At 33.0% G+C, this 27,239-nt stretch overlaps 2 protein-coding genes across 2 annotated transcripts; one reads left to right on the plus strand and one right to left on the minus strand.

The window, feature by feature from the left end:
- Positions 1–1,833: 1,833 nt before the first annotated feature.
- LOC137930178 (tetratricopeptide repeat protein 17-like) lies at positions 1,834–10,103 on the minus strand. Its single transcript, XM_068773328.1, has 7 exons — positions 9,831–10,103; positions 9,469–9,602; positions 8,739–8,895; positions 7,464–7,682; positions 6,411–6,569; positions 3,987–4,121; positions 1,834–3,140 (listed from the first exon to the last, which is right to left on the minus strand). The coding sequence occupies exons 1-7, from the start codon at positions 9,969–9,971 to the stop codon at positions 2,982–2,984; spliced, it is 1,104 nt and encodes a 367-aa protein (XP_068629429.1). The 5' UTR covers positions 9,972–10,103; the 3' UTR covers positions 1,834–2,981.
- Positions 10,104–10,550: 447 nt separating this feature from the next.
- On the plus strand, positions 10,551–26,953 carry Taf2 (TATA-box binding protein associated factor 2). Its single transcript, XM_068773228.1, has 19 exons — positions 10,551–10,695; positions 10,771–10,825; positions 10,906–11,069; positions 11,239–11,455; positions 12,341–12,573; positions 12,645–12,822; positions 13,216–13,485; positions 14,721–14,861; positions 15,279–15,559; positions 16,611–16,850; positions 17,828–18,077; positions 19,034–19,196; positions 19,951–20,120; positions 20,200–20,413; positions 21,560–21,761; positions 22,443–22,692; positions 24,978–25,160; positions 26,377–26,505; positions 26,611–26,953. The coding sequence occupies exons 1-19, from the start codon at positions 10,652–10,654 to the stop codon at positions 26,839–26,841; spliced, it is 3,615 nt and encodes a 1,204-aa protein (XP_068629329.1). The 5' UTR covers positions 10,551–10,651; the 3' UTR covers positions 26,842–26,953.
- Positions 26,954–27,239: the final 286 nt, after the last annotated feature.

A 27,239-nucleotide genomic window follows, 5' to 3' on the forward strand; every position in this document is an offset into this window, starting at 1 on the left:
TTTTTAATAAAAACCTTCTTTGAAAATGTTTGTGTAAACTAAACATATCATGTTTCATGTAGAAGTAACTAGGAACTTGCAAATTTAGAGGACAACAAAAACTTTAAATTAATATAGGGAACATCTCAATACAAGCTTTTAAATCTATAACTCAGAAGACGATAGTGTGTTTTCGGCAAGAAAAACAAATAACTATATTAATTATGAGATTTAGCTTTTTGTAACTACTTAGTAAAGGAAATCCGAAAAGTTCCATGCAGTGGGTGTCTATGGGCTGAAACGATGACCAGGCATTTTATTTGGCACATCGGGTAAAATAGTAATACTTACTGCACAAATTTGCTAGATTTAGTTTTGTAGAGCGTTGTTTTCATCGCAAAATAACACGTAACAGCGACAGAATAAAGTCTTTATAATTTGACCGTGTATTTAAAATGAAACAATTAAATGATGCTAAGACAATCATGTATTAATTAATAAATAGTCAAAAATTAACAAAAGAAACACTGAAAACAGGTACATTTTTACCAATCTCAGAATTTAAGACTTGCAACTCTCTTTAAATCCTTAGACGCTATGAACACTTAACAAGTTACTTGCATGCACTACTAACGAAATACACACCACACCCCGGACGTTGTCCGGGCCCCCACTTGTCTAAGTGAATGACTAGGTTGCAGAAGTAATACGTTCAATGCAAGGTCTCGCTACGCTTTGGTGGATTCCTTAAACGGTGTAGATATAAATTATTGACTTAAGAGATTTCTATGAATCTCAAATGGTACAGCCAACAATTTATAATACATTTGTAACCTATGGTCATTAGGTTAAATGTCAATATCAAATAGCAACGTACACATCGAAACTTGATGCATTCGTGCTTGTTATTCAAATACAAAAAACTACAAATAGTATTTTAAACTATTATTGCTTATCAAAAGCATTTCGTAAACAAGAAATAACCTTACAAAGTAATTAACGAGACTGGAACGGTCCATTATTGGATACTTTAGATATAAAACTGTAAATATATTAGAAGCCATTCTCTTTTTTTTTAATCCGCATGAAAAATACCATTGGAATGATTTTTTAGTCAAATGGTAAAACACTACAAAGCAGAAATAAAATTGACCACGACAATATCCAGTCATTTAAAAACCACAATCAACAATATTTGTACGTCAATTGATTAGCCTCTTATAGGTAGTACTGTTCTGTTACGGTGAATTTTAAATATAAATAATCTATAATTAAAACTGACCACGAATAGGAGTTCGCTTTTTGGTCGTGCAAGCAGTGGACATGCAATGGCATCCGAAACATTTCGTTCAAAATACTACAATATCTGAAGACCAAGGTCTATTGTGTGTTGCTTTTGATAATTTACAGTTCCATGACGCAGCCCCTTACGTTGTGCCTTTTCAAAAGGCTCAAGCTCACCCAAAGAGAAATGGAGGAAGCTATGCTCGGAGTTTCGCTGCGAAGTCGAATCAGAAATCAGATCCGCAGAACCATGGGTACCAACGTAGCTCAAAGAATTACTTGTCTGAAATGGCAATGGATGGGGGCACATTGTGCAACCAAACGCCATCTTTGGGCCTGAAAGTTTCTTGAACAGTGGTGTAAATATGTGGCAGAAGGATAAAGTACAGGTTGCGGGAAATCGCTAAATGCGCAGTGTAGCTAACTGGTTATCGTTGCGATCTTTGCGATATAGAGCGTAGAACAGGTGGCCGTTGGGGCTCTAAGATTCTTGAGTAGAGACCATGAACCGGCAAGCACAGCCTGGAACCCACAAGGTTGACAGGTGAACTTAAACATTGTCGGAAAACACAATGGGTTTCACCTAGTCAGAAATATATTCGATGCCAATGCTCAGCTATTTTTATTTTTACTTTCATTACACTAGAGTATTTTAATATATATAAAATTAAATCACATTGTTTTTCCAAAAACAAAATTGTTTGAATTTCGCAAGAGAAATGGGACATATCCCAGTAAATGACTAGATTCGTTTCTGGATAAAAGATATCTTAATAAATTCAAAGTAATTTATTTTAGAATAATTAGTTGTTCTGTATTATATTTTTAATCTGCAAAATTGTAACAGAACAGTACTACAACTTAAGGTATTTATCTCTCCCGGTATTAACAACCGTATTTATTATGAAAAACGTTTTGTTAAACATTTTGTATTTATTTTTCACGTTCGAGTGAACTGCGATAAACCGTTTCAAGATGTTCAATTTTCAAACCAGAATTTAAAATCTCTATACTTAAAAAATTACATTATTACATACATAATTATTGCTTAAAAAACAAGTGCTTTTTTACGATAAACTAATTACAGTCCAAATACATAAAAAAATAGTTTTTATTATAATTTTGGTTCATTGGATTTCACTTTGCATATTTGATTAGAGTAAAAAATATCTATGGTAAATTATGACATGCCCAATACTTGTAACGAACTAAAGGTGACATATAATATATAATTTTGTAAGTTTTGTGTTCACGACTTGCTGATGGAATATTATTTAAAGGCGAATTATAATCACTCATTAGGTTTCAGTTTTTTGTTCGTAATAAATGTTGTTTTTTTTTGTGCCTGTTAAGGTTCTGACATACATTGCTATTAAACAACATATATGAATCAAGTAAAATTGAATACTTTAATTTATTCTATTCAGTTGATTTTAATTTAGTTCTCAAAATAAATAAATTAATTAGAAAATAACGAAAATGTTAATGATAATTATTGTGATATTCAACAAGGCAGATATCGCCATAAGTAAGTTTTAATATTTTTTTAAGTTTATCAAAATTATATAGACGGAATATTTGAATTTTAAATATGTCAGATATTTGGTGCGTTAAGGCGGTATGACTTAGGAACTAAAGAGAAAAACAGAGTAGGTGTAGATACAAGCAAGTATAGAGATTGTAAATTCAAGCTGATGGTCGCCAGTTGGGTTGAAATCTTACGAGCCGCCTTTCTTCCTGCCTCGCGAGCCTGTCAAGGACACGCCGCGCAAGGAACGCATCGCCATTGCTCTGTTGAAGTGCCTTTGTGTCTTATGCTCTTCCGTATCGCTGGCATTGTCCACTGACGACAATATCACAAGTAGCACGCCCATAACCTGAAAATTTTTCTATTTTTATACACCATTGCCTACTGTATTTAGAGGAGTTAAAACTAGAAAACGTTATTGGTTAGTGAGCAAGGCAAGTGGTCGTATCTTCTCAAGGTCGCTTACGCTGTCCTTGCAGTTGTCGTTCTAACGCTGAAAGTATTATGATGAAGTGGTAAGGATGCGTTTACATGTTCATAATATTTATGCATATGTCGTTTGCACCGTTTTGTCTTGTTTACGCTGATAACTGCGCGTTTTTAGGTTTAATGAATTCCAGTGGCCATCATTATATATTGTGAATTGATATTATTGATTTATTTTGGAAATTATTATTCTATCTATTTTAATAATTATTACTATCCTCACAATTTTGTTATTAACTAACAATTAAAATAAAAAAATAGTTCGTAGCCTTTTTTACTTAACCTTTTACTTGAGAACGACTTCAAAAAACTCAGTTATTTTTTTCTCATTAGTTCCATGTTAATTTCGAGGAAAATTGTAAAGATAATTGTTTTATTTTGCCACATAAAACAGAGTGAATTAAAACGCCTGACCTTTGGCTGTCTAACATTTGATGTCTATCAAAACAGAAATAAAGGCATGTTAAAATATAATCAAACAAAAATACCGTATTTATCTAAATATCGAGCATTACAAGGAAAATATATTCAAATTTTTAATGAAGTGTAAAAAGTTTATTCAATAAATAAAGTTATCGCTCAGAAATACTTTTGACAGTATGAAGTTCGACGCAACAGCTAGTAATAAATAACTATTTGTAAAGTTTCCGATATAATGTATTATAACACACGATAATTCGTTACGTAAGGAACAGATAAAGAATATTACCAAACAGACGATGATAAGAAGCGTGTATACGTGTACGGAAGCTTCCGGTATGTTTTCGATGTCTTTGAGTGCAGTCAGTGCTGGTTCGAAGTCGGGCCGTAGATCTAGTGCATGTCTGAGGTGAACTGCGGCTTCCTAGAATTAAAAAAAAGGTTTTAATTTGACTTTTATGAGATATGTTAAATCGGCTGTACTCAACGTGCGGACTTCCTGGTTCTTATAGTTGATCCATTTGTTGTTATTTTAAATAATTATTTATTTATTTGTATGGAAGATTTACTGCTGTAGATAATTATCTGTGTACAAAATAATAATATAAATAAATAGGAGCCCATAAAGCCTTCACACATAGCAGAATATCAAGTTACAAATAGTTATAATTATATAACAAATAAAAATTCCTCATGATATACATGAAAGGTATTTGAGATCATCAGAGAATCAGAAATTAAAAGTAGCGGTTTTTTCTTCGTTCATGGCCAAATCTTTTACTTCACAGGCTGTTTGATTGTGGAATGATTTATCACTGAACGTAAGACGTGCGTTACACTACCTATTTTTAAGAAAAAGGTCAAGAATTATTTACTCGACTTGATTTTTTATTAATCTGTTAATGCGTTTATTTTTCTTTCTCAGTTTTTTATTCTTTCTGAGTCAAGTTTTTTATTCTTTCTAAGTCAATTTAATGTTTTTATTTATTATTGTGTTTGTAAAATGTATTATACCATATGAGATATTCTACTGTATTTGTTATAAATATACATGATATATATATATGTTCGTACGTGTATGTACGTTTGTTTGTATGTATGTTTTGTATATGTTAACGACTTATTATTTAACTACCAATTTTTTTACTTTTACCTTTTCCATACTGTGGTTGTCTGTAAGAGGTTGGCTTGTGTGATAAGACTGCCCATTGTACTTTTTTATTATTATGAAACTATTTAAACTTATACAATGTAGAATATTAAAAATTAACAAATGTTGCCGAAAAAATTAAAATTTAGTAGACACCTTCTCACTGAATAAACAGTGGCTGAATACAGAGACTATTAAAGTTATCGTTCGGAAAGTATAACTATTAGTTAATGGAATTTAGTTGACGTAGAAATGGACGGATTACATTTCAATGTCAATAAATAGATAAATCAAAATTTTTTAAACAGTAAATAGATTATTTATTTTGGATACGGTTTTTTATTATAGTGATACCGAAACCGCCGTACCAAAAACGAAATTATTGACCGTTCCGTTCAGTTAGCCCGTCGATCGCTCGTTGCATCGGCACTCATGCTCTTATTTCCTAGACCCCTACCTTGCTATGCTTGCATTCGCCGCGATTCATTGGTTTTAGTATCATCAGAAGACCTAAATATTTTTAAATGAATTTCATGGTGAATAAAATGACAGAGAAACTGTAAATATATGCCCAATAATTTCCGTCAAAAATCCGTTTAATTCAAACATTTCATAATCCGCGAAGACCTAAGAAATCATTACCGACTTTTTTTTAGTTTTATTTTTCATCCGGTGAAAAAAAGGTTGACAGCCGCTGCGTAAAATGGCCGGCGCTGCAGTAGCCGAAATAGTTTAGATAAACTTTATCGCTACATTTTTATAATTCATCAAATTTGACATTTGAATCTTGTTTACATTTAGTTGAGTACCTAAACCCGTGTTTATGTGGATCCTAATCGCAAGTTCATGTTTATACAATCAATTCCAATATAACATCTGAATTATTATGCAACAAATATTCAATAAAAACAAGTATAAAAGCTTAAAATAACTCGTAACTATTGTTGTATATTGACTGATAACATATAAAAATACGACAGTCTGACTCTTTTTAGATCACAGCCATGTATTTAATTTAAATAATTCCATTGTGGGAGAGAACAATTTGATTGTAGTTTCTATCAAATTAGATTCTTTTGGCGTACCCAAGCGATACTATAAATGACCTAAAGTGAATAATGAATAATCTTGATAAGATTTAATGGTTAGTCTGCGCACATTAGCATTAAGTTTCCGCAGAATCTAGCTGGAAGTGTGCATAGCTTGAACCTCTTTAATTCCTTCTTCTTTTTTATGTCTATAATTAATTCTCGATTTAGTATTATTTAAGTCAAATATCATAGAGTGGTACCCTAGGGATGAGAGAAGAAACAAAAGCAGGCAAGTGAAAAGATGGGGTGATGACTTACCTTGTGGTCGGATATGTATTTGTTAAGAAGAAACTCATGTCTTAAAGAGAACCAATCCAATCAGAAGTGAATAATACCTTTTTTATTTATTAATTATTTAATACAATTCTATTTCCAAAAAAATTCTTATTTTATGCTGTACCCTCAGTTAATATGTGGAGCTGATTGAACTGTTCTTACAATTATACTTATACAAATACCCAGAAATACTAACTTGATAGTGTCCATATGCTTTAAATATCTCTCCTAGTGTGAAGTACTGCTGCCAGGCGCTGCGGTCCGGCGGTTGGACCTCCAGGGAGCGACGCGTCAAGTAAATAGCGTCGTCAAGGTACTGCAGCGTGAACAGCACTCTTGCTAGGTTCAGCAGCACCTGCATCAACACATTTTTGACTGCTAAAAGATAATGCAAGCAAATTAAAAATTATTTAACTATGGTCTGACTTTACCATAAATACAGTGCGATCCTTAATAATATTCAAAATTGTTGCTCAACAGACATCAGATTTAACTTAATTCTCCATGAGAAGCCTTTTTTTAAAGCAATGGCAATCAGTTTTATCGACCAGACTTACAATCTAGCCAAATTGTAAAATATTCTACTAATGTTGCTTTTGAAACAGGTGTTCCCCAAATAATATTTGCACTGAACAGGCCTAAATCATTAACAGGGTAGGGATTTCACTATTAAACTTTTTGCTCATACAAATTTTAATTATTTAAACACAAGGGTTGTGTTTGATTACCTTAGTTGTATGTACTTTAGGTATATTTGTTTCCCCGGCAACAGTATGTACAACCTCAATCTTAATTCCTTTATAGAAGAAAAGAAGTTATGATGTTATAATGTGTAACAAATATGAATAATTAAAAGTCAGACAGACTACTTAAGATAAATCCTATAATTTATAAACCGTGAACCAATTCCTTCATGTAATAAGTCGACAATTTATCTAGCTAATAAAAAAATAATAAAATTGTAATTTAATGTTGTTATAGGTCATACCTTCAGTGCCATCATTCTGATAAAGTTGAAAATAATTGTTTAACAGAAAAAGCAAATATAATGTACCAACATCTATAACACAAAAAATACAATTTAATTTCAAGTTGTTCCTAAAATTTTGTAACTAGTAAAAAGTCACTGGTGGCAGGCAGCGCAAGATCAGTTATTGTGGCCATCTTTGGGTGGGCCACTGACTTGATGATGATGATGATGATGATGATGACAATGATGATAAAAGTGACACCATAGATAAACACTTGCCTCTGAGTTATAAGGCGACACGGCTAGTGCACGCCGGAAACATTCTATAGACTGTCGAGTATCGCCTTTAATTCTCCAAAAGTTACCAATCTGGTTGTAGAGTTGAACTGACTTTGGTTTTTCTCTCTTCGCTTTCTTTAAACGCTTCTCTAAAGCATTGATATCCAACTCTGACACACCATTTTTGAAAGACTTTTTCTTTGTAAATATCAGTGCAACCTGTTATAAAGTTTTTAAGTCAATACCTTGTTATTAATTATAAAATCGATTAGGGGTTAAGTTCAAATTTATTTTTTTGTAAATAGAAATTGAATAGAAATTTATTTTTGCTGTATCTAACGTGGGCATAAAGTATAGTCAATAAAAAAAACTTAAATTAGCCACTATCGTTTAATTAGAGCTACTAAGCAATTTTCCTGCACGAATAACTAATTAGTAAAGTGATCATAACATTCGGTATTAAAATCTCCAATAAGTGCACGAAACACAAATTTATTTAAAAATATTACTTTTATTGAACAGAACATAAAATATACTTTCGGATTCACACAAGGTTTAATTAGTTCAAAATTGTGTACCATAAAGCAAACTTCATGCCTGAATTTTTACCATATTTATTTTATATAATCAAAATATTAACATTAACAACTGCACGCACATAAAAGAATCATTTAAATGAGTAATTTTTCCTCAAAATATTTTCAATTTCTTGCATTAAAATAATGATAAAATTTATAATATTTATTTGGCTGTCAAAATAATAGGTAACATAATTAAAATAACAAGTATTTTGATACACAAATATAAGTTCGATTGGTAGCGGGTGTAAAAGTTGTAAAGCTTGTTTGTCAAGGAAAAGCTTTAAAGCTTTTAATTTTTTCAACGGGATCAATGGAATGCAAGTCTACAGGGACAGACAGCAAACAACAATTAAGGTCAATATGCAGTAATTCAAATTTTGAAAATGATTTTTCTTAATATATTATAATTGTGTTGTTTTTTATTTCTAAAACTATTGATTCCTGGATAAGGTATACCATATATTACTGAAAGCAATTGAACTATATATCCACTTTAAACCTTTTACACCTAACTATACATACTTGTAAAATAAAAACTATAACCTTTCTACTAAAACTGAATAGGCATTAATCTTTTAACAAGATATTCAATGTCTGCTGATTACATTCAATATGATATATAAACAAGCTTTTAAAGACCAAAGTAAATATATTAATATGTTAATAATTATTCCATAAATAACAAATAATTTACCTGTGGCTCAGGTACATTTGGATGTCTGTGTCGTCTGGCCACACCGACAAGATTGTCATAATATGTGAAGTTGACAGCTTTTCCGCAGTCTAAATATTCATCATCAGCTTCACCATTATGTTCTGTTGGTGACACTTCTTCACCATTTTCAGAAGTCCTGAAAATAGTTACCCTTTTATTATCAAGCTTCATAATATAGGCTAGATGGAAGGTCATTGGTAAGTAATATATAAGTTACCTTTAATACTCATATTTATAAAAATTACCGCATTAAGTTCACCAGCATGCTTTTTTACAGTTATAGGTGTGAAATTTAAGCTATTATAATTTTTTCCAGAGCTCTTTTTAATTTTTATGATAATATAATATACAATGATTAGAAAGCAGCATAACTATGTAGCAGATATCTAACTGAATAAAATTACAGCAACCATCCTGTTTTAATACCAAGTTGTTTATAGCAACAAACAAGAAGTCTGATAGAAATATTAATTGTTACACAATAGTATTGGACTCCTTGTAAATATAGTAAATTACAATTTATCTAATTATTTACGATGTTAAGAATATTCTATGTGTAAATATATATAGATCAAATAAATGAGTAAAAAACAAACAAAATTACATTTTATTCATAATCGTGATATATATATGACAATTATAATATGTAGTTAAGTCAAGAAATATAATTAATTTTAAAACTAATATTGTGAATGTTAATTATAAATACCTTTGTTGATCATGGCAGTCTGTACAGAACATGTCAAATCCATGTTTAGTCCAAGTATTACCATAGTAAACAGTTGATGTAATAATATTAAATACAGCATCTTCTTCAGATATTTTTGATTTATCAGACTCACCCTAAAATCATATTGAATACTCATTAAAATAGTGAACATGTAAACAGTAATAAATGAAACTGTCTTAATACAATCCAGTTAAAGGATAATTTTTGTAATATAAAAACTATCGGAATCAAGGCTAACCAGTTAAGTAATCAAGTACCCTAAAGGGTCAAATGTACCTAGGATTTTGTTCCACATTTCACCAAACAAGTTACATAAAAGAGAAAAATTAAATTTAACATACCTGCGGCAACGTACTACCGTCTACAATTTGTCCTTCTTCAATATCCAATTTCCAAATATTAGACGTGCGAGAGTTAGTAGCTATAATTTGAAAAGAAAATATGTACAAAACTAAACAAGTCAAATAAGGCGAGTCCTTCATGTCGCCAACTTAAATTAAAAACAAACATGTAAATTGTTTTGTAATAAGTAATTGAAGTTACTCATACACAAAATAAAGAAATATTAGGGCACAATCTTCGTGTAGTCAAAAATTTTAATCACAAGCTCTACTCCTCTCCTTCCTTTCGTATTTTGACACATTATCAACACAGAGTAAACAGAATTTTTTTATTAAAACAGAATGTTCAGAAATCAAGGGTATTTTGTCTATGACAATAAACTTTTCAATTAAATCATATCATTAAATATACATAAATTATACACGGTTCTAAGTGCACGTATTGAAAATCCATTCTATTTAGGCAAGCGACACACAAAATTTATTACTCTAGATATAATATAGTCGTTTTCACAGCCTGTAATGAATCCATCAACGTAACGTAATATTATTGAAAGTCGTTAAAGGTTTTGTATAAATATTACAACGCATTATTACTCAATTTTTTATTAATATAAAAACAAAAGAAATATCATTAGTACTAGTATTATTATACTATCTGTGCGATTCTTTATTTGTCAAAATCATTGTCAGTTGTATGGCTATCATAACAATTTCTGACAATTTTACGTCCGCGTATTTTATAGAGTTGTTTTATAGTTAGTGTTTGTTTACATTTAGGTTATATTATGTATAAAATGTGTATTTTTTAAAACACCAACATGAAGAAAGAACGTACGGGCGATAATTGCCGTCCCTTTAAATTATAAGTATTTTATTCAAATGCACTCATTTCTTAATATTTGTTTTCTTAAATTTTTATAATATAATTGTATTTTACAGCCCATCAAATATTGAGCTTGACTGGTATTAGTTTTGAAAGACGAAGTATAATCGTAAGTTAAAATTTATTAAGTAGATTAACGTTTTTTTTACAATTTGTGTACAATTTACTTTAATGCCATGGTGTTTTAAGGGTTTCGTTGAATTAACAATTGTACCTTTAAAAAACAATTTGAGATTCATTCGTCTAAACGCAAAACAGTGCCGCATTTACCGAGTCTGCCTGAATGACCAATATGAAGCTAATTTTCAGTATTGTGATCCTTTTCTGGATATATGTCAAGCTGATCCCAACACGTAAGTTTTTTTTTTAAATCATAGTAATAAACGTAGACAGAAGATGATAAAGTTTTTATTTAGGGTATTATTTTGCTTGTACCCACCCTCTACTGTGAAATGTGGGTTTGAATCTTTTTTTTTTTTTAATATTGTACACAATTAATTTAATTTTAACATTATTTGACAGGCGTTCGTTGGATACATTCTCTCATTATCACTTAGCTGCAGCACAAAAAGTTGACCCTGATCATAACTCTGGAGAGCTTCATATACAAGTTCCTGATGATGCTGCCCATTTGGTTGGTGAAGGGCGTGGATTGCGGATTGGGATTGAATTTTCATTGGAATCCCCACAGGGTGGTATGCACTTTGTTGTGCCAGAAGGGGAAGGAACATTGGTTGAGGTACCTCTACTTTATAAAGTCATTTATAAATACATGTATTATATATCTTAAACTATTAAGTACATATTATCATATGATATGGTCTTGTTTTATCATAGTAATTAATCATTCAATAATAGCAATCAGAGAAGTAATTTTGGTTTTCTTTGCTCCATCAAATGTAAATGCTAAGTGTTGGATCAAATTTGGACCTCTCTCTTAAGGCCCTTGCTTGTTAACTACAAAAGAAGCTTAGTGCTCTAAATCTTTTAATGTTTTTGATGCTTTTTTATCTCACATCCAGTAAAGCTGGCTCAAAATATCAAATGTAATTCAAAACAAGCTTAATATAACTATGAGGGGCACCGGAAGCTAATGCCACTTTTTTAAGCTAAATTTATGCAACTATATTTTAGCAAGTTTTTATTTCTAATCTACAATATATTCAGCCTTGTTATCAACAATCTTTTGACATATTGCATACAATGCATACATTTTTCAATGCCAGAGTGGCAATAATCAATCAGTTTTTCTGTAAAATATATTGATTGAAACAACATTACTTTCCGGTTCATTTAATATAATGAACAAATCATTTAGATTATGTATGCTATAAGTAAATAACATGAAGAGGTTACTATGGTATAATACAAGTTTTATTAGAATAAGACAAGTATTGTTTTGTGGAAAGGTATGTCTCTTATGTATGTTTTTTTTAAATGTGCTCTATGGCAGATTGAGAGAAACGAATATAACAATAAAAAATTGTAAAAAGAGGGCATAAATAGGTTACATATTTGGATGCAAATCTTTATATAAAACTACTTGTTTAAAACCAAAATCAATTTTATATGTAATATGAATGTTGAGGTAATATGATAAAATAATGTTGAAATTTTATTGCAGAAATCAGCGCATATGTTCACATACGGTCATTCAGCACGCCTATGGTTTCCCTGTGTGGATAGTTTTGCAGAGCCATGTACTTGGAAATTAGAGTTTACAGTAGATGAGTGTTTAACTGCAGTTTCCTGTGGGGAACTTTTAGATGTTGTGTACACACCTGACCACAGACGGAAGACATTCCACTATGTTGTTAATACACCTGCATGTGCTCCTAATATTGCTCTTGCTATAGGGTAAGATTAAATAATAAAGAAAACATTTAAATGTCTGTTAAACTTTTTAACCTATTTTATGTATTTTTCAGACCATTTGAAACTTATGTAGATCCTTTTATGAATGAAGTTACCCATTACTGTTTACCTAATTTAATGCAAATACTAAAGAATACAGTTAGATACTTACATGAAGCATTTGAATTTTATGAAGAGACATTATCTACAAGATATCCATACCCATGTTATAAGCAAGTTTTTATAGATGAGGTGAGTTATTGTTAGGCTTAAATAAATGAACTAGACAGCAAAGTTAAGAAAATATGTATATTGCGATCGGAGTTTTACAATAAACTCAACGTAAACTTTGATGTGTGGCAATAATTCAGGTAAAGTTTGTAGTGTACACGCCTAGTCAGACGACGAACGAGTGTGGTGAAGTTTGTAGTTTATTTTAAGTTTAATTTAAGTTTTATTACATGATAATTCAGTGGAATAATAGAAGTTAATTGTAAAATCATATACAGTTATATATAAAAGACGTCACCATTTTATGGAGCTTAGAGAAACGGTATTATTTGCATTGATCAAAATTGGTAGAAATCATATATACCTATGATTTGGTATATTTGGTACCAATTTTTTTTTCAATTTAACTTCCAGACTGAAGATGATGCGTCAGCTTACACCACCATGTCAATACTTAGCACCCATCTTCTCCACTCAATTGCTATAATTGACCAGACATATATTAGCCGCAAAGCTATGGCTCAAGCTGTTGCTGAACAGTTTTTTGGTTGCTTCATAACTATGCAGAATTGGTCAGATTTGTGGCTCGCCAAAGGAATACCTGATTACCTGTGTGGATTGTATTCTAAAAAATGTTTTGGAAACAATGAATACAGATATTGGATTCATCAAGAACTACAAGAGGTTATTACAATTTCATTAAATATTGTAGTAGATAGAGTATCATTATTTACAATAACTAATATTAATTTTATATTTTATTTACTGAGCCAAATTTATACAGATATCTTTCAAAACCACTTGTATAAGTGATAGACATAGACATGCATGACATTATGGTGGAAAAAAAATGCTTTTCAATTTTTTTGTTGTTGGATTTTTAAATACACTTGTTATTGCTGTCTAAGAAACATCAAGGCCCCGATTGAATAGGAATGTATGTTGTGGAGGTGGAGCAAGAAACAGAGAGAACAGTGAAATCTCTCTGTAATCTGCTGTAGGATTCCATAGTGTTAGAAGCTAACACCAGCTCATTTCTAGAACGCAACTCCCAAAGCAACATTAGTAGAATCATTTAAAATTTGGTTAGGTAGGAAAGGTACTCTGGTTGGTGAAAATGTCAATGCATTGTAAGGAGAACATGCTACTGGGGTTATCAGTCCCTTTCTGTCTATCTCTCCTTACAACGAGAGTGGTGAGAAGTTACATCTTCGCCCAAAAAATGTCATAGAGTGAAGGCGTATTTTTGAAGATGTTACACTAAGTAAATTAAGGATGCATGAAAACGCAAATGTGAACGCATTCAGAATCAAAGTCAAAATTACTTTGTTATATGAGATCATTTATAATCGTCAGCTTTAAATGAAGTTTACATTAGTTAGTAGTGCGCCATCTACTGAGAATAACTAACAACAAACTCATTGGGGTTTATATGTCAACAAGGTTTTTTTTTCTTTAAAATTAGTACAATTAATTTGCAAACATATTTATCTTGATGACATTTTGAAATAGAGTAATATATGTTTTGGCAGTGTGCTTAATGAATTTCTATATATATATATGAAGAGATAAATCTACGGCGTTTTTTAAGTAGTTTGTTGTAAAATTGTATATGCCTATACCCTATACCTATGAATGAGTAAGACATATATAGAGGTTAATAGTTGGCATATCAAGTTTTGTTTTATTCCTTAGATTACATTGATGGTAATCACAATTCGCCTTAAATTCTTACTTTGTCATTGTTTAACAAAGAAATAAGTTTTCTGCGTTAATAATTTTCCTTGAATATAGTATTTTAACATAACGTAAATATTTAAAAATATTTTTACTAAAATAAATATTTTACAATTCAAATAAATTTCTTTTTAAGTTGATATAAGTTTAAGACATATTTTAAATAGTCTGTTTAAAAACAGGTTGTGGGCTATGAAGAGCAGTATGGTGGTATAGTTCTCGATCCGTGGCAGCCTCCGGCCAGCGGTGCTCGGGTGGAACCCAAAGATGTATTCTATTTTCCAGTTCGTAATGTTCATACTATGTCTCCGCGATATATTGAGGTAATTATAACACCGTGTAACTTGCTTCAACTTAGCTTTCACTATAAGATCAAACCAGGAATGTGGATATCAAACTGTCAAAAGTAACCGATATAGGCCAGCGGATTGGCTAGTTAAAGCGGTACTGGGCAGTCCACATAGGGGAGAACAGATGGCCACAAAGGTCTTAAAGTTCTGAAGTGGTTATCACGAACCGGCAAGCGAAGCAAAGGATGTCTTACGACAAGGTGGACCCTCTACGATCTTGTCAAATTCGTTGGAAGTCTTGCAAGCCGCTTTCGACCAGGAAACCTTTCACGAAGGCCTAGTTCTAACACTTGATGTCCAACGGCTGAGATGATGATACCTTATTATTTTTATATACTTGATGATATTAAAATTCAGTTTGGCGAATTACATAATAAAATGTACTTTTAGGTGATGAGGAAGAAATCGCATTTGGTGTTACGGATGTTAGAGCAACGAATCGGTCAAGAGCTTCTTCTCCAAGTATTCAATAAACAGCTCTCTCTGGCCACAAACGCCGCTAACACTAAAATCGGCAGCGGACTGTGGGGTCATCTGCTTTTGTCAACCAATCTGTTCGTCAAAGCTATATTCACTGTGACTGGCAAGGATATGGCAGTTTTTGTGGACCAATGGGTCAGAACTAGTGGCCACGCTAAGTTTCAACTTACGTCTATTTTCAATCGGAAAAGGTGAGCATTAATTATTTTGGTAAATTATTTTTCACGTCAGTTATTATTAAACTGTGGAAAAAAACTTTATTGGGTGGCTTTAGTAGGCAAGCCATAAAGCAAATTATCAGTTCGAAGCTTTGGACTTCATACAGAGATGAGTTAAGAGGTTCATTGGTAATGATGTTTATGTGATAGCTGAGCTTCAGAGCTTATAGCATCGGACAAAAGTTGCCAATTTATCGTTATAGAATATATTATGAAGTGTATGAGTCGGAGTTACATAAATTAATTCCCCAATCTCTTCTCTTCTATCAGTCAACAAGGCGCACGAATTTACGGCATCCATACAAGGTTAAAATCCCTTCAAACCGCTCTAAGCGTTTTTTACTACTTTTATAGCGCGAACAGCCAAGGTACAACCTAGCAGCGTCGGCGTTTACATCTAACTATAATTTGGGAGCATTTAAGTCAAAAGTGAGCAGGTTGCTTTTGGGCAAGCATGTAGCATCGTAGACCTTATTATCACTTAATATCAGTCGAGAAAGAGGTCAAATGCTTTGCCGATAGTCGTTTAAAAAAATACTATATACTTAGCTAATGGGGCATTAAGTTTCTGGAGTAAAGACAACAGACAGACCAGCAGAACGCAAGACGTTTATTAATCAAAAAGGTACACTTCAGTCCATGTGATAAACGGACGTAAAGAGGCATGACCCAGAGAATTGCCAAGTTGAAATGCTTGAGGGAAGGCACATAGTGCAATGAATAGATACTTCTACCCACAAGGTGGAGAGCCGACCTCATTAAGGTCGCTGGAAGACGCTGGACGCTCTAACAGGTCTTTTTGGAAGTCTGTCGAGAAGGCAGTCTTCTGGCAGTAGACTACGGCTGTTGATAATGAACTTTCAATCCTCGATACTGTGTATATTTGATATTTATCATATATTACTTATATGTGAACACCTATGAAATAACTTTTAATAGAGATAATCACTTTAAATTTTTAATAGTTATAACTAACTGCATTTGCTGATTAATATTACAGTAAATGTATAACGTTTTTTTTTAGAAATACAGTTGAACTTGAAATACGACAAGACAGTGTTCACGAGCGTGGTATTAGAAAGTATGTGGGACCGTTATTGGTGCAACTCCAGGAGTTGGACGGTACATTTAAGCATACACTTCAAATCGAGAACACTGTAGTAAAAGCTGATATAACGTGTCATAGCAAAAGCAGAAGGAATAAGAAGAAAAAGATACCTCTCTGTACAGGTGAAGAGGTTGATATGGATCTATCAGCTATGGAGTAAGTCAATAATTTGATAATTTTTAAATAATTATGCAATTTATTCATATCCGTAGGAATAAATGATTAATTGATGGATTTATGATTCAAAAACGCAGTGTTGCACATAGGCAATGCGCTTATTGTGAACCGGTGCGTCGTGAAAAACTAAGACATCTGCTGTGAAAACGTGAAACATTATTTCACGTTTTCTTGTAGTTTTTAAATGACATAGAATAATACTATGATTTTTTTTGTAGTCAATCAGTAAGATTACTTTAGAACACCAAAGCACTTTGGTCATAACTTTGCTGACAGATGGTATGAATTTAAACTTCTTTAGTGATTTATTTATGCCACTGAATGAACTCTTGTGCGCTCTCTGAATTAATCTTCACCGCTAGCCACATGTGGTTTTTGTACCAATCCTCTTTTTTTGGGGGAGGGGGGAATCTTCCGGACGTTCAAGATGTCCCGCCTCTGGGAGGAAGACAGGGGTATGTGGGATTCCTACACTCTAACCCCCCCCCCCCGCGATTGTCCTCTGCGCTGTATGGGGGACCGCGGTATCTCCCGGTCATGGATCGCCACCGTTTTCCCTCACCCGATATTTATTTCGATAGCCCGTCTCGGGGTATGCGTGTATGGTTCACACTACTTTCGAAACCCTCGTGGTGCTATCACGATGGTTCGAGACCACGTTGAACCATCGTCCGCCTCAGAGTCGGCCCCCACCCTAAACTCCCGCGACTCCGAAGGCTCCGTTTATGGTAGGGGAGCACCATTCACCGGAGGGCCGTCGCGAGGCGCGTTCCTGATGGCGGCGGCTCCGAGCGGGATCTGTCTTTTGCCGATCCCTTTCTGAACCAAACCTCTGGTTTAATATGACTATATGGTTTTCGTCTCGCTTTCCTAAGGAGCGGTACAGAGGTTTTGATAGCACTATAGTCGATAAGTTTGAACATGAAGTTGTTTCTTATACTAATAATATTTGACAGTGACTCGCCAGTGTTATGGATCCGTTTGGACCCGGAGATGTCGCTGTTAAGAAGCACGGTTATATCGCAGCCGGATTACCAGTGGCAGTATCAGTTGCGTCACGAACGTGACGTCACAGCCCAAAGCGAGGCCATCGACGCCCTCCACTCGTTCCCCGAGCCGGTCACTCGTAAAGCACTCACTGATACTATTGAAAATGAGCAGACTTACTACAAGATAAGATGTAGAGCTGCGCATTGTTTAACCAAGGTAGGTACATAAAGAATGTAAAAATATTAGTAGTTTAGAGTAACTTAAAAGCTTGCCACTTTTTAACATACCATTTAGTTAGAAGAGAAACTTATGTGAACAACGACGACTTAGTGAACGAAATAACTAGGAAAAAATGTAGCAGTCACATCTCAGTCACTGAAGGATTTTAACTTCTTCAAGAATGAACATCATTTGATTTCTGGAAGGAACTTCCATAGCAGTATTTCTCATTTCAAATTCGTTTAGATAGAGTGAAGAGTCTGGGTGAAGGTGAACACCAATGCATTGCAAGAAGGCCTGTTTAAATTTGTTACGCTGCTCGTTAGCTCTTTGATCCTCTCGATAATATGACAGACATGGCACTAGGACGGTTAATCTTATAATACAACTAATATCACTGCTGAAATTTCCACGTTAAGTTATTAAAAGTTCCGTCATTTATCATATTGAGTAATAATGAGTTAAGAAAGTGTTTACATGCATCTCATATTTGCACGATGCGGACGCTCTCCTTTGCTTTTAGGTAGATTGTTTCTGTTTACGTACCTTTTAGGACTTTCTTTTATTTTATCTTTAATTTGGTATGTTCGTTGATTTTCTTTTAACCAATGTAATATCTTTTTCCAACAACAATTGGAATTATATCAAAAAACTTAGCTATATAGAGTTTGGAACGGCATTTATTCGTTAGTCGAATCCAAATTGTTACCGGCCTTTTAAAATAAAAAAAAAAACTACGTAAAACGCCTCTTTAGTTTTTTGTAATTACTGTCGCTTACTACAACTATCTTAATATTATTCGACAAATGTAAAGAAAAATGTACAGATATGGTGTCTTTAAACAGAATATAGTAATAAATTAAACTGCCCAATTACTAGTATTCTTTGGTGTTCTGAATGAAATAATGTATGGGATATTTTAGTCACATATATAAATTGAAACTCTTTTCCAGGTTGCAAATGCAATGATAAGCTCTTGGGCCGGACCGCCAGCCATGTTGACTATATTCAGAAAAATGTTTGGATCTTTTTCTGCTCCGCACATCATAAAGCAAAATAATTTCGACAATTTACAACATTACTTTTTACAGAAAAATATTCCTGTCGCTATGGCTGGTAAGCGTGAAACTTTTGTAAAGGAAGTTTTTTTTATCAATAGTCCAGTTTTACTTATCAAAATTAAACAAAGGGTTTATGTAAAAATAATTTAAATGTCTTCGACAGAGAAAGATTGAGAAATTATTTAAAAAAAATCACTAATGACACTACGATTGATTCAAGAAAAATGTTCGTATTAAAGATACAATGCAATTTTGGTAAAATAACGGAGCTGTAATTTTTTTATTGTCGTCATTTCTATCGTCATCTTTAATCAAGTTTTATTAGCTCTTCATATAGAATATATCTATAATATAGCTCCTCAGGAGACTATCCAGTGATGTCAAATTTTATGATCGGAGCGGTCAATTAACTGCTTAAATAAAAACTATTAAGATTACAAGTAAAATTATAATTAATTAGTTATCATGTGCTAGAAGTTATCTTCCTGTCGCATTCCTATATAAAAAAATAAACTGAAGTATTTCTAACTGATCACTGTAATTATTGATTAAGAGTGAAATAAAAAAAAATAATTTTTGATAATTATTTTATGATCCTTGACAAATGATCAATAACAAATTTTCAGAAACTTTAATTATATATATAACTTACAAAGTATCTCATAATTAAACAAAATGTATGGAATCGGACTTTGTTTTCAAGTTATGGTGTAAGCAAGGGAATATAGAATTTTTTATAAATCGATGATTAAAAAATACATTATAAATTCATTTCTGTTATAAAAAAAATATTTTTTCATTTGTCACAGGTTTAAGGAACATTCATGGAATTTGTCCGCCCGAAGTGGTAAGATTTCTTCTGGACCTGTTCAAGTATAATGATAATTCGAAGAACCATTTTTCAGACAATTACTACAGAGCAGCACTCGTCGACGCATTAGCTGCCACAATCACACCGGTTATTTCTGTATTACAACCCGTAAGTACATAACATTCATTGTCATATATACATTTGACATTAAAAATAATTAAAACATTGCTATGCTTTTTTTCTTCAGGGCGCACCAATAACAGCCGATTCCTTATCAGCTGACACAAAATTAGTATTAGAAGAGATAACTCGAATGTTAAACTTGGAGAAAGTGTTGCCATGTTATAAAAATACAGTAACAGTTAGCTGTCTGCGCGCCATACGTCGTCTGCAGCAGTGTGGCCATCTACCAAGCATTCCAACTGTCTTTAGGGCATACGCACAATACGGCCAGTACATAGGTAATACATATTTATAAAAAAAATATTTTTAAACAATTTATATATTAACAATACCGCAGTCTGAAAACTGTGGTCTATAAATAGTGTGTGTTGCTAGTGATGATGATATATAGATAGATCTTTGAACTGGTTGTTTATTATAGTTTTTGTAAGAATAATTAGTCACTCAGATTGCATTGAAGAGGGTTGCCCTGAGAGCTTTGTTGCTAGGTTGATTCAGAAATGAGACCCGCAGAACAACTAAGATCATCAACAGGAATTGTTGGTTTGAAGTAGCAGTGGGTGGAACACATCGCCCGTGCAGTCGACGGCTATTGGAGCCGAAGGATACTGGAGTGGCGACCATGAGCTGGTATACGTGTTGTGGGTAGTCCTCCCATCAGGAGGACTGGTGACTTAATCAAGGTCGCCGGAAGTCGCTGGATGCGGGCAGCGTAAGACAGGTCATAGTGGCGTTTTTTCGGGGATACCTATGCTTTGCTGTGGACGTCTATTGGCAGACATGTTGATGATAATTTTATATTATTAATTATATTCATTATCAGTTTATTTCACTCTAGTAACTTTTCTTATGTCGTTATCAATTCATTCAAAAGATTAAAAAAGTCAGAGCAGCTTTATGACATAGATCATAACAATCATTTATAATCGTCAGTAATTAGGTTACTGTAAGTGAATTTACGATAATAAAAAAACGCGATGAAAAATTACAATTGTAATTTTTATCGCGTTTATGTAATATTTTTTTCTTTACTCTGAAATAGAGTAATATGCATTTTGAAGCATAAACTCTGTGCTTATTGGATCTCTTGAATTTACTAAGAGATAAATTTATCGCGTAATTAGGTAGTTTGTTGTAAAGTCGTATACATTGCAATAAGAACGAATGAGATATTCTTTGGAGCCCAATGATAGATGCAGCACAATTAATTTTATTTCTTAGATGGTGACCACTATTTGTCTAAAAGACACGTTGTTTTCTGTAAGAAAACGATAACGATGAGACATCAATTGTACGTTTGTATTGTTATTGTAGTTTTAATATTATATTAATATAGTTATAAATAGAAAAATAAAAACTTTTTATGGCCCTTATAAAAAGAGTTAAGGACCTCTAATACAATGGCATGAAATTCATTTGTGCAGATGTTCGTTTGGCTGCCTTTGAGTGTCTAGTGGACTTCGTACGCGTGGACGGGAAGCCAGAGGACCTGTCGTCACTGCTGACGGCGGTGGAAAATGACCCGGAGCCAGGTGTCCGGCATGGTCTGGCACGTCTCATGGTCAGCATGCCGCCGTTCGAGCGCGCGCAAAGACATCGCCTCGACACTGAGGCTGTTGTGCATAGGTAATTAATTACAATTACTAAATACATTATTCCCAGGTTTTTTTTTTAAATTGGATTTTTGATAATCTATACCCAAGTTACGGGTTGTTATAGTTTATAGCATTGTATTTATTAAACATCAGCTTTTACTTTGTGTTATCTAAAGTTTTCAAAAATATTGCTAAGTCACAGGGCATCTTCCAATATAGGTTTTTATAAACTTAAAAGAGGAGTTTATCAACTCTATCGTTTAAGAATTTGTAATTGACGAATGATTAACTTTTTTAATTGTCTATTTCTTTGGCTAATAATAATGTCCCTGTTTATTGCACTATATACTACCACAAAAAGTATGGAAAGTGGATGGGGAGTTTCGCTGCGAGATCAAATTAGAAATGAGAAGATCCGCAGAAAAACCAAGGTAACACGTGTTCAGGAATTGCTCGTCTGAATTGGCAGTGCAATCAATGGTCGGAAAGTTTTTGGAGTGGCGATCACGAGCTGGTAGACTCGGCGTCGGTTGGTCCTCCACTAGGTGGACCGACAGCACAGTTAAGGTGGCGGGAGGTCGCTGGATGCGTGCAGCAGAGGACCGGTCATCTTCGAGATCTTTGGGAGAAACCTATGCGTTTATCAGCTACAAAAAAGGCAATAATAAACTGTGGACTATCACTGATATATAACACGATGTTGTTGTTTCAGACTATGGAATAATATAAACAGTCATTTATCAAACGACGCACGACTACGTTGCGACCTCGTTGATCTCTATTACACACTGTATGGATTAAAGCGGCCCCTCTGCGTGCCCTTGGTTGAGATTCAAGCTATGATGAAACAGATGCATCACAAGGAAAGAGAAAGACTAGAAAGGGAGAAGGTGAGGGAAAGAGAACGGGAAAGACTGAGAGAGCTAGAAACGAAATCGGTTATCAAACAAGAGATAGACGATGTAAGTATGTAAAATCTTAATTTTCAGGAAAAAATTATGACTTTTAATCAAAGTTGTAGCTTTGTAGCAGTATATTATAATTTTGTGAGAAAATGTTCCGGAGAAAACATCGCAAGCGAGATACACTGGTTTTAAATTTGTTCATATTTATATTGTTAACCTAAACGGTTATTATATATCGGATCATTCACAGTGACGACTTGTATACTACATGAAAAGAATTCCAGTAGAGACCAATTTGATAAGAACCAGAATCAGTTTGAGCCCCCCTGTAATGAAATCTGTCAATGCTATGAGGGTTCCCCCCTATAATGTAATTCATCAATGTTACGAGGGTTCTTAATGTGCTATGAACTCGGAAGAGCCCACAAAAACTCAGACTCAGGGTTTCTATTTTTTTAGTTACATAATATCTTTAATACAGTTTAAGATTAAATTATTCACAAATTTTATTATAAGTTAATGAAATTATACCGTCAATCAATGTTTCCTAATGATGGGCCCACGTCTCATAGGGTGAAAATTGATTAAGAGGACCAATATGAAAGTGGTTCTCGACAACTTTCACCCTTTCGCTTTAATATAAAAATCATGCATAACATATATAATTTTAACGGGATCGTAAGAATTTTAGAAAGGCTTTTTAGGTAATGGCACTAAAAAGGTTTGTATAATACGGCTGTAGTAGATAAATATAACGAAAAAATAAACGAAATTTGAATACCCATATTAGATCTATTTCTATCGTCCGTTATACCGTGAATCCAGTAAAATATTAATTTATAAGGGCTAGATTGATAAGTAGGATGATAGGCTATCAGTGTAAAAGCCTTAAAGGGGTGAATGTACAGCACATTTGCATTCATTAATTACATTTAGCCCTTGAAAAGCTTTAACTAATCATTCTCTATACATTGTAAGTATTTTTTACTAAATGTACATATTTACATAATAACTAATATTCAAAGAATTCACTCGATTCGCGTAATTTTTTTCACTTTACATTATACCTTAATTACATTTAGTACGGTTTTTATATGTAGTACGATAACAAATAATCATTAATAATAATAGGGACCGCGTGTTGCGTCATGAAAGAAAGAAGCGGATTACACGCGGATCACGCGATGGAAAAGTAATTTCCGCTTTTTTGCTGGCCACATTTGTACAACGGTCATAGGCAACCCATACGAAGTAGGTTATCGCAAACATTCTATCAATGATATCAAAAGTAATGACGAACTATTATTAATAACGTTTCAACAATTATGCAAATAGCAGATTGCATATGAATGGTTTGTGTGCAGAAATAGCGCTAATTCGGCTATTAACATATAGCATAGCCTTTTTTATACATTCCGTCTCGGTCATTAGTCGCATTACGATATATGTCTTAAAAATAGATAAAATAATTTTTTTATCCGCATTTAAGATTAAATTAGATTATCGTATAATAAATTTAAATTTTAAATTAAATCAACAAAAAAATAATAAAATTCTACTACTGTGTAAAAGATTAAAAGTCTGGTAGAGATCGCCTTGAGCGATAAGACCGCCGCTTGTACCTCTATATGAGTTGTTTCTCTTTGTTTTTAATAGTATCTATGGTGTACAAAAGAGTGTAAATAAATAAAGATTTTCAAACAATATAGTTTAAGAATGTTTTGCTCTAGCTACTGGAATAATTGATAATAATAACTTCCTAGAGTTTATTTGTGGGCTATTCTCATATCGATGCGCGTTTGGAACCTGCATACAAGACTATTGTACGTTGGAAAATGCAGATATAGGCCAGCTCGATAGGACTTTCACTGCTCGATAGGTCTCTTTGATACATTTCCAATAGGATCGACGAAAAGCGACCACTACAACTACACTACTACACTACCTATCTCTGTATCTGCATTAGGGGGACCGGAAAATAATGTTACTTTCTTAAGTTAAACTCACTCGACAACATTTTTAACAACTTTTGTTATCAACAACATTTTGCTATCTAGTATATATCGTCTTGCAAGTACGTAATATGCTACCAAATGATAATCAAATATCGAAATGCGCAGAAACGATATTACTTTCCGGTAATTATTTTTGGTTGTGTATAGATCTCTTTATTTCTGATTCCAACTAGTAGAGAAATCTTTAACACAGCCCTCTACGAGTACACGTTGCCAAGTAAGCGACAGTGAGCTTGCCAACGTCCTTACATTTATACTCATAAAAACACTAAGAAAACTCTTCGTGTCTCTTGGGCTTCTTGATTGTCTTAGTGTCTCTATTTACAGTCCAATATAAAAATGGAGGTAGACGTCGGGCAGTCGGAATTGCCACTTCAGTCCACGAATGCAGCTATCGCCGCGAATGACATACGCGACGATGGGTTGCCTGTTCCCATATCAAGTATCAAAGAAGAAGATGTCAAAATCGACGTGGTATCCGTACATGAGATGCCAATTCGAGTGTACAGTGTAAGTTATTTCGTGTCATATATATGTATAATTTATATTGTAAAGTAGTAGCAGACTTGTGATCTTTGGTCGCAGGTTCTATTCCCGGGAAACAGTCTTATATAATTAACACTTTGTGCATTATTTATATAGGGTTGCCACTGCTCACAAACATATTTCCTGACGATTGGGAAATACTAACCAACTCGTCACTTACGACTGTAATACATTAATGCACTATGTATTAAGTGGTTAATTTATAATAAATAAATAAATTGATAAGTAGGACAGTGTTGCGAAATTACAATTATAAAATAAAAAAAATTGCAATAAAATTAAATACAATCATATTTAGATTGCATTTATTCATTATTTTTATAAACCTGTTCTTTTTTGCATCTGTATATTGGCGAGATTGAGTTTTTATAGCAATAATACTCGTCGTCCTTGGTTAAACAATAAAAAAGTCTGAAATTGTATTACTACGACTTTGGCTATCGAAAAGTGATTAAAAGATCTTTTACCTCTCGTAGGCATTACGTAATTTAAGATTTATTGTGTAACATGCTCATACCTTATTTGTATATTAAAAAATAAATTTCCTATTATCTGTGAACAATTACTAAAGTACACAATTTATTGCACACAATAATTAAGAAGTAATATTATTTATGACTGATAAATTCAAATTGAACTGTCAAACGCACGTAGTTCGTTGCGGACTGTCAAATGCGTAACATTTCAGTAGCCATTGCTTTTTCTGAGATTTTTCTAGTTATTTTTTTGTTCCATAAACTTCTTTCCAAGAAAAAAAATAGATTAAAATACCGGCAGTTCTCAAGTTTTTAGCGCGACAATTGGAAATAAGGCATAATGTGTGTATATATATAGGCTACCTAACCAATTTTTTTAATTTACGTTTATAATAACTTTACAAGAACTACTTACTTACTTAATGGTAAATAAATATGCATGGAAGTCTATTTAATGTGTGTGATGATGCGTCCAGAACCTTCTTTGGTTATAGCTTAGAAACGATTTGCAATTTAGGCAATAAAAAGTTGTCTAAAGCAAGTATTTTTTTGAGACCCGTTATATAATAATTACAAGGTCAAATGTATTCGGTCGTTTACCCGTTAGCGGTGAACGTGAACAGTATTTCGTCTTTAATATCCTATCCCTTGTGAAGAAGTTTTGATTAACACCCGTAGACGATGCCAATTTTTTTTATGTACAGGACGACAACAAACGTGAGTTTATTTCGGACAATGCTGTACCCTTGCCTGGCATCCCCGGCACTTCTGGACCGATTGGCTTTGAGCCAGGAATGTTTAAACGTGATAAGGATGATTTAGGAGCACCAAAGGTAACTTCAGTTAGAATATAAACTTTGGAAAAAATTATCTTCATTACGTTTTTGAATTTAAATAGATAGTTAAGTGTTGATGGATACATAAATATTTTTTCGTAGGCAAAGAAGAAGAAAAAGGAGAAAAAGAAGCATAAACATAAGCACAAGCATAAACATAGCAGTAAAGATAAATCATCTAAAGATAAGGATAAGTCACTGCCGCCGAGACCGCCATCTAGTACAGAACATTTGAAGATAAAAGAAGAAACTCGCGAAACACTCAGCTCATTCAGTTCGAGTCAAAGTCCATCGGAGGACTTGTCTTCAATGCCGTCAAATATGAGTTTTTAATTAAGAATAAGTGGTTTTCTCTTTACATTAGTTTATAATTAGGTGTATAACTGAAAAGAAAATAATATGTTAAATAAAATATATTTAGTTAAACCACATATTTTTTTCACTATTTTATTATTTGTAAATCAAAGATACATTAAAAATATTATTTATTAATTATAATACAAAGTTTGCAACAATTCCGCGCTTCGTCATTTATATTGATTTAACAGTCTTTGAATATTATTCTATTAAATACTAAAATATATAGCATAGATAATTGGACACAATTAATTTGGTTTAAATTACTAATTGCTAACAAATTTAACGTGCCGTAGATATGGATTATTTTATTCTAAATACAATACGCAATGAAAAACTCTCTGCTACCTCTGAATTTATTCCACATATGTTTC

Source organism: Battus philenor, unplaced genomic scaffold (genome assembly GCF_028537555.1).
Source record: "Battus philenor isolate CCGP_79_NKW_IND1 unplaced genomic scaffold, ilBatPhil1.0.hap1 SCAF_6, whole genome shotgun sequence".
Taxonomy (NCBI): domain Eukaryota; kingdom Metazoa; phylum Arthropoda; class Insecta; order Lepidoptera; family Papilionidae; genus Battus; species Battus philenor.

What these genes read in the sequence shown, in the direction of transcription:
- LOC137930178 (XM_068773328.1), bottom strand. Translation starts at nt 9,971, where the DNA reads ATGAAGGACTCGCCTTATTTGACTTGTTTAGTTTTGTACATATTTTCT. An exon ending in CAAATGTACCTGAGCCACAG is followed by an intron (nt 7,683 to 8,738) that starts GTAAATTATTTG and finishes ACTTTATAACAG; the next exon opens with GTTGCACTGATATTTACAAA. An exon ending in TGTCGCCTTATAACTCAGAG is followed by an intron (nt 6,570 to 7,463) that starts GCAAGTGTTTAT and finishes GTGTTGATGCAG; the next exon opens with GTGCTGCTGAACCTAGCAAG.
- Taf2 (XM_068773228.1), top strand. Translation starts at nt 10,652, where the DNA reads ATGAAGAAAGAACGTACGGGCGATAATTGCCGTCCCTTTAAATT. An exon ending in TGTCTCCGCGATATATTGAG is followed by an intron (nt 14,862 to 15,278) that starts GTAATTATAACA and finishes ATGTACTTTTAG; the next exon opens with GTGATGAGGAAGAAATCGCA. An exon ending in ATGATTTAGGAGCACCAAAG is followed by an intron (nt 26,506 to 26,610) that starts GTAACTTCAGTT and finishes ATTTTTTCGTAG; the next exon opens with GCAAAGAAGAAGAAAAAGGA.